Raw genomic sequence first — 15,157 nt, 5'->3', positions numbered from 1 at the left:
GGTGGTCTTGAACTCCTAACCTCACCTTTGAATGTGGTTTGGACATTGAGCAGGGTATTTCAAATCCAGCCCAGATAGATGGGTGTCTGCCCCTTGCCTGCAGAGGTTCCCATCTAGGGCAGGCCCAACAGAAGCACCGGGTGTTTGGGGTCTGGAAGGCAGCTGCAGATGGACATTCTCCTGTAGTAGGGGCCTGAGGCTTTCCTCCCTGACTTAAGCCTGGAGATGGCTTCCTTCCAAGGGGCGAAAGAAAGAATTGCTGCTGACAGATTTGCTAAGAGCTGAGAAAGAGGAAATGTGGCAAAGGCTCATGGTGAATGGCTTCCGGGGTATTTTTTGTTTTGTTTTCTTGAGTTGTGTGTGTTAAGAATGCGTAGACCGGCTTGGGCTTGGCTAAGATAGAGTCTTGCTGACAATAGAGAAAAGTGGTGAGCAGTGAAAAAGTAAAGTCGTGATGGTTAGAATGTTCTTTGTGCTCCTTTAGATTGGTTATTCCTGCTGCCATTCAGCCATGCTAGCTAGCCTCCAAGAGGCCCCCATCTCCACACCCAATTCTCTGAAATAGAAGAGGAAGCAACGATGAAAAAAAACACCACCCTATCTTATGTATAAAATCTTAGTCCTGCAAAGGGGCCCTTAGAGCTTCTCCAGTATCACTTCATGATTTCACAGATAAGGAAACTGAGGCCCTGAGAGGGGAAGTAGCTCCCCAGACATCACAAGTCATTGGATGGTCTTGCATTTGTTCTCATCAGCCAGCTGCCAAGAGCTGAGCCATAGGGCTAACGCCAAAGTCCAAAGCCTCATGTGTGTTCTTGACGTCAGACCCTCAGGGTGCAGCTGACTGTGAGGTGCTCCTGGACCTAGGGGTCTGGGGGGGGGGCTCTGGCCTGAGACTCCCCAGGCTGTCTTGCCCTCCCCTGCCACCCAATCAACAGGCATTTATCTGACATCTATTTAAAGTTTGGCCCAGGTTTCAGCCAAGCGGGGTGCCAAAAAGCTTAGGCACCAAACTAATGTCTGTCTCCATCCAGAGAGCATCTCACTGTGGAGATGGGATTAACATGTGAAACAATCATTAAACAATAAAAGGCAGCATATAATTAGATGCCAGCTGTAGCCATACAGGCTGTGAAATCACCTCTATAGGCTCTTGCAGTATGGATTTAACATTAGCCAGCAGCTGCAGAGATCTGTGACGATGGTAAGTTGTACTTTTGCTGCAATGGGAATCTGAGGCTTTGAGGCCATGGGGCTGGTGTTTGGGAGCGAGTCACAGAACCAGGGAGTGAGCCTAGCCATCTACCTCCATCCATACCCCAGCCAGCTTTGTTGCCTCCTCATCGCAGAATGGAGGAAAGTGAGCAAAATCCAGGGAAGTGCCCAAGCCTTTGTCTTCTTGTGAAAAGTGTCCATGAAATGAGAGTGAAGTTACAAAGGCCCATTAACTGGTGGTGTGAGGAAATACACAGGAAACATAGGAAGTATGATCAGGAGAAAGAAAGAGACCAGGACAAAACTGTGATTACCTTTCTCCATGTGGGAATCAAAATGCCAGGGATCTGGTATATTAAGAGAGCAGAGGATGGAGAGATGGCTATAGACTGGAGAAACTGCATTGGGAAACTACATAGAGAAGGTGGAACTAGGGCTAATAGTATTCTAGGCAGGAGACTCTGCACAAACAACAGCATAGAACAAACTACTGCACATGGCCAGGTTCCATAAATAAAGTTTGTTTTGTTTTTGAGACAGGGTCTTGCTCTGTCACCTAGGCTGGAGTGCAGTGGCACAATCACGGCTCACTGCAGCCTTGAACTCCTGGGGGCTCAGGTCATTCTCCCACCTCAGCCTCTTGAGTAGCTGGGACTACAGGTGCACTTCACCGTGCCCAGCTAATTTTTGTATTTTTTTGTAGAGACAGGGTCTCACTGTGTTGCCCAGACTGGTCTTGAACTCCTGGGCTCAAGCGATCATCCTGCCTTGGCCTCTCAAAGTGCTGGGATTATAGGTGTGAGCCACCATGCCAGGCCCATAAATAGTGTGAACTCAGTCACACTCATCCAGTAGCTGCTTTTGTGCCACAATAGTAGAGTTGAATAGTGGCAACAGACTGCATGGCCTGCAAAACCTAATGTATTTACTGTCTGGCCCTTTACAGAAAAAGTTTGCCAACCACTGGTGCAGAGAAAGGAATTAACAAACTCTATGGGCATGTGGCCAATCAGAAGAAGGACTCAAGGAAATTGAAAACTGAAATTGGCTCAGAGGGGCAGAGCTTTGTATTCCTGGGATGATAGTCACCATACATGGCTTTGGATGGGTTTGGTGATTTTCAAAACACTTTTGTACTCATCTCATTTGATTTTTACCTTCATATAAATCCTGTGAGACAGTAAGGGATTTTTATCCCAAATTTATAGACGAAGAAACTGAGGCTTAGAGATTATCTGACTTTCTCAAGATCACGTAGTTAGTCATGGGAGTCAGAAGCCAAACACACACTTGTGTTCATCCTGCAGGTACTTAACTCCTACTATGTGTCAAGCTGGCACTGGGATCTGGGACACCATAGAGGGCAAGACAGGCGTGGGTGCTTCTCTCACAGAACTCAGTCTAAATGGAAATCCAAGGCTCACTGCACTGTAATTCCTAGGAGAAATTGAGACCTGTAGGCAATAGGGGATCATTGAAGGTTCTTGAGCAAGTATTTCCTATTTGCCTCATGCTCAGAGCCACCAGGCACAGAGAACAAATTGAAGTATGATGTAAGTCATTAAAGAGCTTTAGTCTAGTTGGGAAGGAGACCTGAGATGGATGAGTCTACTTGGAGGTTAATGTAAGTAGCCAGGCACGGTGGCTCACACCTGTAACCCTGGCACTTTGTGAGGCTGAAGTGAGAGTATTGCTTGAGGCCAGGAGTTTGAGACCAGCCTGGGCAACATAGCAAGGCACCTCATTTCTACAAAAAAATAAAAAAAATTTGCCAGGAGTGTGGTGCATGCTTGTAGTCCCAGCTACATGGGAGGCTGAGGCAGGAGGATTGCTTGAGCCTAGGAGGTCAAGGCTGCAGTGAGTTGTGATTGCACCAGTGCACTCTCGCCTGGGTGACAGAGCGAGACATCTCAAAAAAAAGTGTGTGTGTGTGTGTGTGTGTGTGTGTGTGTGTGTAAGTAGATGCTTACTTAAGTGCCAGATAGTATAGTGTTGCCTTTAGATGTAGGTTAGATTTAACCTTATTGTGGCTCACTTTCCTTGACTGTAAAATGAGCATCATAATAGTATTTTTTGTGATACATTTGCTGTGATGATGAAATGAGCTAATACATGCTAAGTGAGTAGAATAGTGCATGGTACATATTAGCTGTAATGAATCATCATCATCGTCATCGTCATCATCATTCAGGGCTGGAGTGATCAGGAAGAGCTTGACAAATGAAGCGACTTCTGATGGGCAAACAGGTGTGAGATGATTCAAATCGTGGGCCAGAAGGAGGAAAGACTGACAAATTTAAAAAGAGGGAGAGTGAAATTTTTAGCAAAAATGAGGTTTGTGATTTTGGTCAAGAAAAAGTAGGCACGAATGTATGTAATAGCTGCAGTACTGCGGGTGGGACACACGTCCTCCTCAGCCCACCCTCATCCTGGGGACCTCCTCTCATTGCTGCAGCATTCCTGGGTGCCCCGTGCCCACCTGGGAATACCAGAAGCCACACAACTCACTCAGAGCCTCTCCTTAGGGCATTAGGTCACTCCCCAGTCACCAAAATTAAGATTACATATGTCATTGATTAGAGTGCAGAAGTAGGGTTTTGTTGCTGTTGCTTCAGTGATAAAATAAAGAAAAACACCTTAGGGCAAATCTGCTCTGAGTCAGGCCCCAGACGACAGGGGTATGGTCCTCCTTATTAAGAATATTTAAATGGAAGCATTAGAGAATCACTCAGGGTGGGGGTGTCACTCTGAACCCCTAGCACCCAGCCTCTTTACTTAGCTGTTTCCCAATCACCTCCAGAGCTAAAGGAGGACATTGCCCTTTTCCACGGCATAGGACATGTGAGCACAAACCTATTTTTCACCAGTGCCCTGGACATGCCAAGTGCATTGGGAACAGCTCAGCCATCTGCTACCAATGCCAGGGGCTTAATCGGAGTAGATGAATTCCATGCCAGATGCACTGAGATGTGTGAGCCCCCCAGGAGAGAGATCTCACATGCCAATGTCTATATTTGTTAAATCATAGCAGAGTTCCCTATTCTGTCTCTGTCTTGGGCCACCCCAAGAGGCAAAACTGTCTGCTTGGTTTCTCGCTTTGTACCCGTGGACAGATCCTTCACTTTGAAGGCTTAAGAATCTGGCAGGTGAATAGAAATCAGAGTCTTTGTCTCATCCTCTGAAGATTGCTATAGTATCGATCTCACTCACATGGCAGATAGCGCCTGTTAGGTAAACCTTTGGGGTGTTTGTGTGTTTCTTGGCACCAAGTGTTAATTCTGCAGCTGGATGAAGACCCTTGAGGTCTGGAATTGTTGTGAGGGGTCTGTCTATTTCAGTTCTTTTCAAATGTTGCTGCGAATTAAAATCAACTGGGAGATTTTTAAAATTCCCATGCCCAGACTGCACCCCAGACCAATTAAATCAGAATCTCCAGGGATAAAGCCCAGGCAGCTAAGTTTCTAAAGATCCCCCAGATGACTGCACTGTGCAGACAAGTTTAAGAACCACTGGTCTAGATCATACGCCATCTCTTGGGTGGAAAAAGGATCTGTGAGACCTGGTGGCTGTGGCTGGCTGGCCTACTTCAGGAGGTGATTCATTTGGTCCATGGTTCACATCTTGTCTGCCAGATATTTTTGTGGGCAGCAGCCATCCCAGACCTGGGTGCTGACATTCAATGGCTGTGACATGCATAGTATTGGCTACACACGGGGCTTCTGGCACTCCCAGACAGGGCTCCCCATCACCAGCCAGAGGGCCAGGCCTCAGAATGGTGAGGTCAGGGCTGCTGTCTTTTGCGTCAGCCCTGGAAGGCAGAGGTGCCTGTGGCTACTTTTGTCACTTCCCCGTGTTTGTGGTGGGAAAGGGAGAGATAGATGGGTCTATCTGCTGAAGAAAAGGGGAACAGGAAGAAGAAACCCTAGGCTAAGGCAGCTTTGCTTCTCACTGTATTCAAAATCAAGCCTTTGAAAGCCACAGCACAGCTGCCTTTTCTCACGGGGAAATGGCTCTAGCTTGGTTGGAAACTATGAGAGGAGATCTTTCCGGAGCTTCTAGAATTTTCTTTCCATCACTTAATTCTTTTTTATAGACAAGTATGAGAAAGCTATTACCTCCTGAGGAGCAACAGCCTACATGCATCAGAGACAGAGTGAATGTTTAATAGTAACTGACAACGGGGTCTTTCTAATTGGAAGCTCCCAGTGGAAGGTATAGGGGTAGGCCAGGGTCAGGCACATCTGGTCCCATAGACACGTGCTCAGCTGGCAAGGACTGAGGATGGGGAGCTCTGGGAGCTACCCAAGGGAAGGGATGAGGAATGAGAGGTTTCACTGTGACAGTCCCCGGGTTAATGGACTGACAGTGAATGAAGAGAGTCTGTGAGGCTCACACTACTTGCTACTCACCTCCGGCAAGTGGGAGATGGCCAGGGCTGCTTGCCCTTGGGTGGTCTGCAACGGAATCAAGGTTCAGTTCCAGAGACCTGGGAAGGCACACAGGAGAAGGCTGGGCCCTGCATCCTGGTGGCTGCATCTCACTGGAGTTAGAAGTCCTTCCTTCCCACCTTCACAGGTGACATGGTGCCTCTGGGGCCTGACCCACTGCTTAGACTCATCTTAGATGAACATTTCACAGATCAGGTAACTTACAGGCTTTGGTTTAACAGCTGCTCATCCCAGCCCTGCAGCACGGAGTTTCAGTGATCATTATGGGTATGGCAGGCCGGCCCCTTCAGCAAAAGATGCCATCCCATGGTGGCTACATGATGAATTGAGAAGAACATGGGCCTTAGATGGATTTGATTCTAGTTCCTACTTAGCCTCTTACTAGCAGGGAACCACAGGCATGTTTCTTAAACTGAGCCTCAGTTTTGTAATCTGTAAAATAAGAATGACATATGTAGTATGTCAGAGAAGGTATGTGAACGTACCCAGCACAGGCTGTTATTAATAGGTCAGGACCCCTTGGGGAGAGTACAGCGGGAGCAGACAGGCCAGGGAACGATGCCATGATGGAAAGAGGATGTCAGAAGCTGGGTGCGGTGGCTCACACCTGTAATGCCAGCACTTTGGGAGGCCAAGGTGAGTGGATCACTTGAGCTCAGGAGTTCCACACCAGCCTGGCCGATATGGTGAAATCCCGTCTCTACTAAAAAATACAAACATTAGCTGGGTGTGATGGTGCACACCTGTAATCCCAGCTACTCGGGAGGCTGAGGCAGGAGAATTGCTTGAACCTGGGAGGCGGAGGTTGCAGTCAGCCAAGATCATGCCACCGCATTCCAGCCTGGATGACAGAGGGAGACGAAAGAAAAGAAAGGAAGAGAGAGAGAGAGTAGGGGGGAGAGAGAGAGAGAGAAAGAAAGAAAAAGAAGGAAGGAAGGAAAGAAAGAAAGAAAGGAGGATGTCAGCTGTGCTGAGGGGTTGGAGATGGGAGGCTTGAGCCACGCCAGCTCCTCTTGGCAGCCAGGGCCTGACATTGTATCGGTTCTGTGGGATTGGAAAGTGGGAGAAGGAAGTGATGGCAGGTTGTTCAGGGTGGCGCGTCTCCCACATGACTTGCTGAGGGGAGGAAGGTAGGGCAAAGCTCTGTCACGGGTGCCCTGTTGTGTTTCGTGGGGTGGTGGTGTGACGTCGCGGCAGCTGTGAAATTCCCCAGCCAAACCCAGACACCCACAGGACAGTGTCAGATGGTGTCAGAGTCATCCCTCGCTGGGCCTCAGTTTCCTCATTTACCAAAGGAGATTCCTGATCCACCCCAAGTCTACTTCTAACATCAGGCAAATTCTGGGTGGGTTCTGACCAACCAGTTCCCCCACTCCCAGCCACTCAGGGACAGTGTGAAGATAAAACCGGGAGGTGGGTAACAGTGAACTTGAGAGAGTTCCAGAGAACTGACTGAGAGACAGTGGCTTCGACCCCAGAACTCACCCCGGTATTCTCTCTACAATGTGAGGGCCATTGACCTCAATCTCTTCAATTTCATTCTTCACTTATCCTTCCCAGGGGGTGGGAGGAGGAGCGCATCTGGGAACATATGAGAAGAATGAACACATGGTCTCATAGGAGGAACACAATGGGACAGACCTAGAATTTCTGTTTTGTTCTGTACATACTGACTGTAGGACGTGAGGCAGGTTGCTAAACTTCTTAGTCTCAATAGTCTCACCTGTAAGATGGGGTAATAAACTATCTTGCAGACTTCTGGTTTGTGAGAATCAAATGAGAGAATGTATGCCAAGTACTTGGCACAGAGGAGGTGCTAAGTAAATTCTAGGTGTCCCTGTGCCCAGTAGCGGTTTATCTCCTCTGTTATGGTAGAGGACTACAGCCCTTCATCCCTGCCGGTTCACTCATTCATTTGACAAGTAGATATTTACTTCTTGCTATGTGAAAAGCACTGTGGCAAGTGATGTGGGGCCTGAGCTGGTCTCCATGTGTCCTTGGTCCTTGGTCTTTGGGATCTAAGAGAATTTTTGTCTTCCCCATCAGCAGTATATACTGGCACCATGGGTAGATGCCTGTCCCTCCAGCTGTGTTGTTACTTCCTTGAGGAGACAGACCATGGCTTGCATTTCTTTGCATCTCCCATAGCATCAGAGAAGCATCTTTTCCATAGCAGCTCTCCATAAGCAAATGAGGCTCTGCTCGTTCACCAGATTCATAGTCAGTGCCTGAGTGCCAGACGCTTTCACACTAATCTCAAGACAAGCCTGTGCAGTAGGTATTGTTCCCATTTCACAGATGAGGAGACTGAGGCTTAGAGAAATCTGAATTACTTCCCCAGGAGGGCCGGCTAGACACTGGCACAGCTGCGATTTGACCTCTCATTGTCTCACTGAGTCCATGCAGTTAGTTACACTCTGCCGGGCTGGGTGCTCACTTCTTGGTTAGAGAGGTTTTGGGGAGGGCGTGGTTGTTCCCTTTCTCACCTGAGAGCTACTACACACCCACATCCACTTCTGTGTCTCTTCCAGAATGTCTGTAAACCTGTGGAGGAGACACAGCGCCCACCCACACTGCAGGAGATCAAGCAGAAGATCGACAGCTACAACACGCGAGAGAAGAACTGCCTGGGCATGAAACTGGTAAGTGCCCGTCCACCCTCAACCTGGCCCCTGCTCCACCACCCGCTTCGGGTTTGGCGCCTCTGCCCTCACTCTGAATTCTGTGGCTACTCCCTGGCAGGTCCCTCCCTTTCTTCCAGCTTCCAGAGGCCTCAGGGGTCTGGAAGGCTGATAGCTAGAGCCCTCAGTGGCCTCCATGTGCCTTAGGGGAATAGATCCGACCCTTTCATTTTTTGCTTGTGATTTTGGGAAACTCTTTTAACTCCTCTGAGCTTCAGTGTAAACTAAGTGATGAAATGATACATAATGACCAAGGGCCCAGTATTGCTTGGCCCCCAGGGATCCAGGACAATGGGACTTAGCTGCTCCCCTTCCTACCCCTTCGATTGTGAGAGAGGGACATACTCTCTCAGAGAGGGGAGGGCACCCAACTTAGCACCCAGTTGGGAAAGGCTGTCTTCAATAGGGAGGGGAGAAGGTAGAAAAACACTGCCCCCTGCTGGTGGCTGGCATCAGCTGGCTCTTTGGGGTTCAGCCGGATGGAGCACCAGAAAATCCAGTCACAAATGCACCTAGGTTTAAGTCTTAAAGACTGCTTCTTAGTAAAGAGATACAGGAGGAAGTCTAGTGGGCTGGTTCTCCAAGGCCTTCATTATAGAGCCTTCCTGCTTCCTGCCTGGTTCAGAGGTACAAACTAGAGTGGCTACCCCACACCCTGCCTCTTACAATGGGGACTCACCAAAGGCAACTTGTTGCAGGAGGTTTGGGGGAGCTGGCCTGAGCCTCCTGGGAGGGAAATCCACTGCAGCCCCACAGGGGTCCTCTTCATTAGCTGGATCCTGAGGGTCTTCTCCCAGCCCACTACGGGGAAAGGGATCTCTGCTCCTTCCTCCAGCTCTCCCACATCAGCAGAGGCAGGAAAGAACTCAGGGAGACAGGTGGGTGCTGCTGGGACAATGGCCCCGAGTGGCAGATATGATCATGCAAGGCAAACGGCCTTGACCCCCTATGGCATGCCCCCACTGGCAGAGTGAAGATGGCACCTACACGGGTTTCATCAAAGTGCATCTGAAACTCCGGCGGCCTGTGACGGTGCCTGCTGGGATCCGGCCCCAGTCCATCTATGATGCCATCAAGGAGGTGAACCTGGCAGCTACCACGGACAAGCGGACATCCTTCTACCTGCCCCTAGATGCCATCAAGCAGCTGCACATCAGCAGCACCACCACCGTCAGTGAGGTCATCCAGGGGCTGCTCAGGAAGTTCATGGTTGTGGACAATCCCCAGAAGTTTGCACTTTTTAAGCGGATACACAAGGACGGACAAGGTAGGAGAAAGAGTGCACCCAACCAGACCGTTCCCTTCCTACCTGTGTCCAAGCCCACCCACTGAAACTCCTGCTGGCCTTGGGTGGGAGCTGTGGGCTTTTCCTGAGCACCGGGGGTCGAGCTGCCCATGTGGTGTTCAGATCTGTGGAATCCGGGCAGGGAGGCAAGAGCAGAGAGCTTGATAGAGCAGCTCACTGTGTCCCTGACTCTGCATGTGACTTCAGGAAAACCGCACCCTAGGCTCCCATTTCCTGATCTGTGCAATGGGAGGAATCTGCCCCACCATTCCTAATCTTTCAGGAGATGATGTGAATGGAATCATGCTTTAAACTCTGAGCAGACACCCAAGATAAAAGGTTATTGCCCTGTTCATTACTGTCATGTTCATTAAAAGGCCCGTGTCTACTTCCAGTTGTACGTACCCCACCTCCTCGTTTCCAATCCTTTCCCCCAAGCCTGGGCCCCGCCCTTCTTTTCTGGGATGAGCTCCCAGCCCCCTCTTGGTTTGCAGTGCTCTTCCAGAAACTCTCCATTGCTGACCGCCCCCTCTACCTGCGCCTGCTTGCTGGGCCTGACACGGAGGTCCTCAGCTTTGTGCTAAAGGAGAATGAAACTGGAGAGGTGGAGGTAGGTCTGGACCCCTTGTGCAAACCCCAGCCCTTATGGCACCCTGGGTGGGTGCAGGTGGGCATTGTCCTAACTACCCCACATAGGTGGGAGCCACGCAGCAGGGGCAGGAAGATGACTGTTGAGAGAGTGAGCAGGGGTGGGTGATGGGCCTGGGGGGGTGTTTCGGCCAGGACTCTGAGCACCCTGGGGTAGCATGTTAGGGCCTGTGTGTGGCAAGGCCTGTGGAAAGAAAGGATTTCATGTGCTTTATTTCTGAAAACTCAGGGAGGAGGGGGACCAAGAAACTCCCTGAGCTCAGGCACAGGCTGTTTTTCTTCAAAATGGCCTGAGGGCTACCAACCTCCATCTCTGGGCTCCACTGGGTATAGACGTTTTTGAGCCATTTGTCCTCCCTTTTCTTGACCTCCATCCCCCAAGGGAAGCTAACCAGTGTGCAGTCTTGTGGCATAAACTGGAGTAAAACCAGGCCGGTGCCACCCATGGCCTGAGAATGACTAACAGGTGAAGGTCTCAGTGTTTGTCACACTGTGTTCAGTGGAGGCCTAGAGTTTTAAGGAGCAGTCTTGGGACTCACTGCGGAGATTTAGGGATCAAGGCAGCTCTGGGACTCTGTCCCTTCTTCCCATTTCAGCAAGGGCCGCCCTGCTCCCATCTGCTTTCTTTATTGGCATCTGTGCAGAATATGTTTGGAAAAAGTACTCCATGGACAGTATCTGAATGCTGCTGGCCCTGTGGAAAGCTCAGGCACTTTGAAGTGTGGAGACCTGGGCTCTGGTTCCAGTTCTGCTGCAATAAGCTCTGTGATTGTGATTACGCCACCTTCCCTGTGTGGACTTCAGGTTTCTCACTTATCCATAGCGAGGACCAAACCAGATAAACCTTAGTACTCTATTGTGCTCAAAGAGCTTAGGAGTCTCAATTGTTGGCCCCACAGGGCTTGTGCTCTTGGGTCAGCCTGACGGAAGTCCAACTTGCCTTCTGCCCTCAGAGGCCAGGTCCTTTAGGGGTAGGCCTGAGCCATTCAGGCTCTCATTATCTGCTCTGCCAGTCATGGGAGGTAGATACCCCAATTTCCCAGCAGATAACAGGCTGAGAAGGGTGGAAAGCTGTGCTCGAGGTCACACCACTGGGGAGAGGTGGAGTCAGGCCCAACCCCGGTCTCCTGAGTCCATGTTCCACTCCTCCACCTGCTTTCTGAGGGTCTGCATGTTGGGAGCCTGGGTGGTTCCAGCATCACTGTCAAGATCTCGGCTGCTACACAGAAACTTAAGATTATTGAGTTTCAAAATAAAAACATGGTTCATAGACTGGCAACTCTTGGTCATGAGATGCCAGCATTTGGAATTTTGTTGCTGCTGTGACAGGCATGCAAAGCCCAGGCTTCACTGATTCAGTCTGTTCCGTAGCTAACTGTGTGTGAATCACGGATGTGAACTGGGAAGGAGAAGGCAGCAGGGTCTCTCAGGTCGTGTCAACTTCTAACCTGTCTCCTCTTCTGTTTCTTCCCACAAATCTCCCTCTCGCCTCACAGTGGGATGCCTTCTCCATCCCTGAACTTCAGAACTTCCTAACAATCCTGGAAAAAGAGGAGCAGGACAAAATCCAACAAGTGCAAAAGAAGTATGACAAGTTTAGGCAGAAACTGGAGGAGGCCTTAAGAGAATCCCAGGGCAAACCTGGGTAACCGGTCCTGCTTCCTCTCCTCCCGGTGCACTCAGATTTATTTGTATTATTAATTATTATTTTGCAACAGACACTTTTTCTCAGGACACCTCTGGCAGGTGCATTTGTGCCTGCCCAGCAGTTCCAGCTGTGGCAAAAGTCTCTTCCATGGACAAGTGTTTGCACGGGGGTTCAGCACGGGGCAAGTGTTGTGCCCGCCCCCAGGCTGTGCCCCACCACAGATTCTGCCAAGGACCAGAACTCACGTAAAACAAACAGCTGACGTCCTCTCTTGATCTGCAAGCCTTTCACCAACCAAATAGTTGCCTCTCTTGTCACCAAACTGGAACCTCACACCAGCCGGCAAAGGAAGGAAGGTTTTAGAGCTGTGTGTTCTTTCTCTGGCTTTGATTCTTTTTTGAGTTCTCTTACTTGCCACCTACAGTACCTTCATTTATGAGTGAAAAGTTGTAGCACATTCCTTTTGCAGGTCTGAGCTAAGGCCCTGAAAGCAGGATAATGCTCATAAAAGGACTGTTCCCATGGCCCCAAGGTGCCTGTTGTTCACACTTAAGGGAAGTTTATAAAGCTACTGGCCCCAGATGCTCAGGGTAAGGAGCACCAAAGCTGAGGCTGGCTCAGAGATCTCCAGAGAAGCTGCAGCCTGCCCTGGCCCTGGCTCTGGCCCTGGCCCAGGCCCACATTGCACATGGAAACCCAAAGGCATATATCTGCGTATGTGTGGTACTTAGTCACATCTTTGTCAACAAACTGTTTGTTTTTAAGTTACAAATTTGAATTTAATGTTGTCATCATCTTCATGTGTTTTCCCCAAAGGGAAGCCAGCCATTGACCATTTAAAAAGTCTCCTGCTAAGTATGGAAATCAGACAGTAAGAGAAAGCCAAAAAGCGATGCAGAGAAATGTGTCCAAGCTGTCTTCAGCCTTCCCCAGCTAAAGAGCAGAGGAGGGCCTGGGCTGCTTGGGTTCCCCATCGGCCTCCAGCACTGCCTCCCTCCTTCCACTGGGACTCTGGGATCTCCAGGTGCTGCCCAAGGCGTTGCCTTGATTATGGAGAGGGGAGCCTCCAATTCGGCCAACTTGGAGTCCTTTCTGTTTTGAAGCATAGGCCAGCCCCGGCACTGCACTCAGAGAGCCGGTGGGCCTGGCCTCCCCGTAGACCTCAGTGCCTTTTTATTTTCAGAGAGAAATAGGAGCAGGGCGAGTTTGCCTGAAGCTCTGCTTCTGGCTCCTCCTGCCAGGAAGTGAACAATGGCGGCGGTGTGGGAGACAAGGCCAGGAGAGCCCGCGTTGAGTATGGGTTGAGGGTCACAGACCTCCCTCCCATCTGGGTGCCTGAGTTTTGACTCCAATCAGTGATACCAGGCCACATTGACAGGGAGGATCAAATTCCTGACTCTACATTTGCACTGGCTTCTTGTTTAGGCTGAATCCTAAAATAAATTAGTCAAACAATTCCAACAAGTAGCCAGGACTGCAGAGACACTCCAGTGCAGAGGGAGAAGGACTTGTAATTTTCAAAGCAGGGCTGGTTTTCCAACCCAGCCTCTGAGAAACCATTTCTTTGCTATCCTCTGCCTTCCCAAGTCCCTCTTGGGTCGGTTCTAGCCCAAGCTTCTTCGTGTAGCTTCAGAAGTTCCCTCCCTGACCCAGGCTGAGTCCATACCGCCCCGATCCCAGAAGGAATGCTGACCCCTCGTCGTATGAACTGTGCATAGTCTCCAGAGCTGCAAAGGCAACACAAGCTCGCAACTCTAAGATTTTTTTAAACCACAAAAACCCTGGTTAGCCATCTCATGCTCAGCCTTATCACTTCCCTCCCTTTAGAAACTCTCTCCCTGCTGTATATTAAAGGGAGCAGGTGGAGAGTCATTTTCCTTCGTCCTGCATGTCTCTAACATTAATAGAAGGCATGGCTCCTGCTGCAACCGCTGTGAATGCTGCTGAGAACCTCCCTCTATGGGGATGGCTATTTTATTTTTGAGAAGGAAAAAAAAAAGTCATGTATATATACACATAAAGGCATATAGCTATATATGAAGAGATAAGGGTGTTTATGAAATGAGAAAATTATTGGACAACTCAGACTTTACTAAAGCACAGTTAGACCCAAGGCCTATGCTGAGGTCTAAACCTCTGAAAAAAGTATAGTATCGAGTACCCGTTCCCTCCCAGAGGTGGGAGTAACTGCTGGTAGTGCCTTCTCTGGTTGTGTTGCTCAGTGTGTAAGTGTTTGTTTCCAGGATATTTTCTTTTTAAATGTCTTTCTTATATGGGTTTAAAAAAAAAGTAATAAAAGCCTGTTGCAAAAATGACTCATGTTAGAAATGTCTCCCTTGAACTTCACCATCTTACGGACCTTGGGAGTGGGGGAGAGAGGGTGAGAACGGACATGCTCACATGCTTCCCGGTGGAGTCAGATTTTCTTTTGCCAGTGAGCAGAGAAATGAAGGCTACTGTTCAAATAATTTGGAGAAAATTGTCCAAATGCGTAGGCGTGAGGGCGCTGCCTGGGTAACCAGCTGTTCCATGTCTCCACAGTGCAGGAGAGTCAACGAGACTGATTGCAGGCGGAGATGCTTACGTGTGGGAAAGAGGAGGGCCTTCTGGAGCTAAGGGTGATTTGACACCAGGACAGGCCACTGAGCTGAGCCACGATTCTTCTACTTCTGCAATTATTTAAAAATAAGGTAGAAAGGAATAGATCTTTAAAAGTTTAAGATCACTTCACCTGGAGGAAGGGGGCTAGATCAAATGACCAAAACAGTCCTTTGAGTTCTCTTTCATTAAAGGAACATCTCAGTAATCATGGAAATAACCACATTAAAGTTATTAAAAAATTCTTGCCTGCCTTCCAGTATTGATCACATAGAATGTAATACATGTGGCCCAAAGAATGAATGAATGTCCAACAAGCATCCTTAAAATTGTCCAAGAATGGGGCACATCTGTAACATTTTTGTTCATCTAGACCTCCAAGAAATGTATCTTTCAATGATTTTGCCAAAGTCTAAAAATGAAGCAGTTTCTGCTTTTCATTGAAATTCATATGGTTACAGCATAGGGTTAATAAATTCAAAGTTGTACGTTTGACATTGCTACAGATTATTTGACTTAGCACATAGAAAAAGAACCTGTTACACAGTCTGACTCTACTCTGCCTTTGAACATGTCCCTATGCTGTTCACAGGGAGAGAGGGAAGATGACTCAATGCAAATGTGTCACCATTAC

General features: G+C 49.0%; 1 protein-coding gene across 2 annotated transcripts in view; it reads left to right on the top strand.

Annotated features, from left to right (window-relative positions):
* The window catches only part of RASSF5 (Ras association domain family member 5), an 81,364-nt gene extending 67,124 nt beyond the window's left edge, over window positions 1–14,240 (top strand). For both annotated transcript variants that reach the window (XM_012506769.2, XM_030813098.1), the window contains 4 exons: window positions 8,195–8,305; window positions 9,314–9,611; window positions 10,124–10,239; window positions 11,774–14,240. In XM_012506769.2, the coding sequence (XP_012362223.2) occupies window positions 8,195–8,305; window positions 9,314–9,611; window positions 10,124–10,239; window positions 11,774–11,926 (678 nt within the window). In that variant the 3' untranslated portion in view covers window positions 11,927–14,240. The remainder of the gene's footprint in view (window positions 1–8,194; window positions 8,306–9,313; window positions 9,612–10,123; window positions 10,240–11,773) is intronic.
* The last annotated feature ends 917 nt before the right edge of the window (window positions 14,241–15,157 follow it).

The sequence above is a fragment of the Nomascus leucogenys genome, chromosome 5 (genome assembly GCF_006542625.1).
Source record: "Nomascus leucogenys isolate Asia chromosome 5, Asia_NLE_v1, whole genome shotgun sequence".
NCBI lineage: Eukaryota > Metazoa > Chordata > Mammalia > Primates > Hylobatidae > Nomascus > Nomascus leucogenys.
The sequence above is the reverse complement of the archived record's forward strand: the minus strand, read 5'-3'. Positions and strand labels throughout refer to the sequence as shown.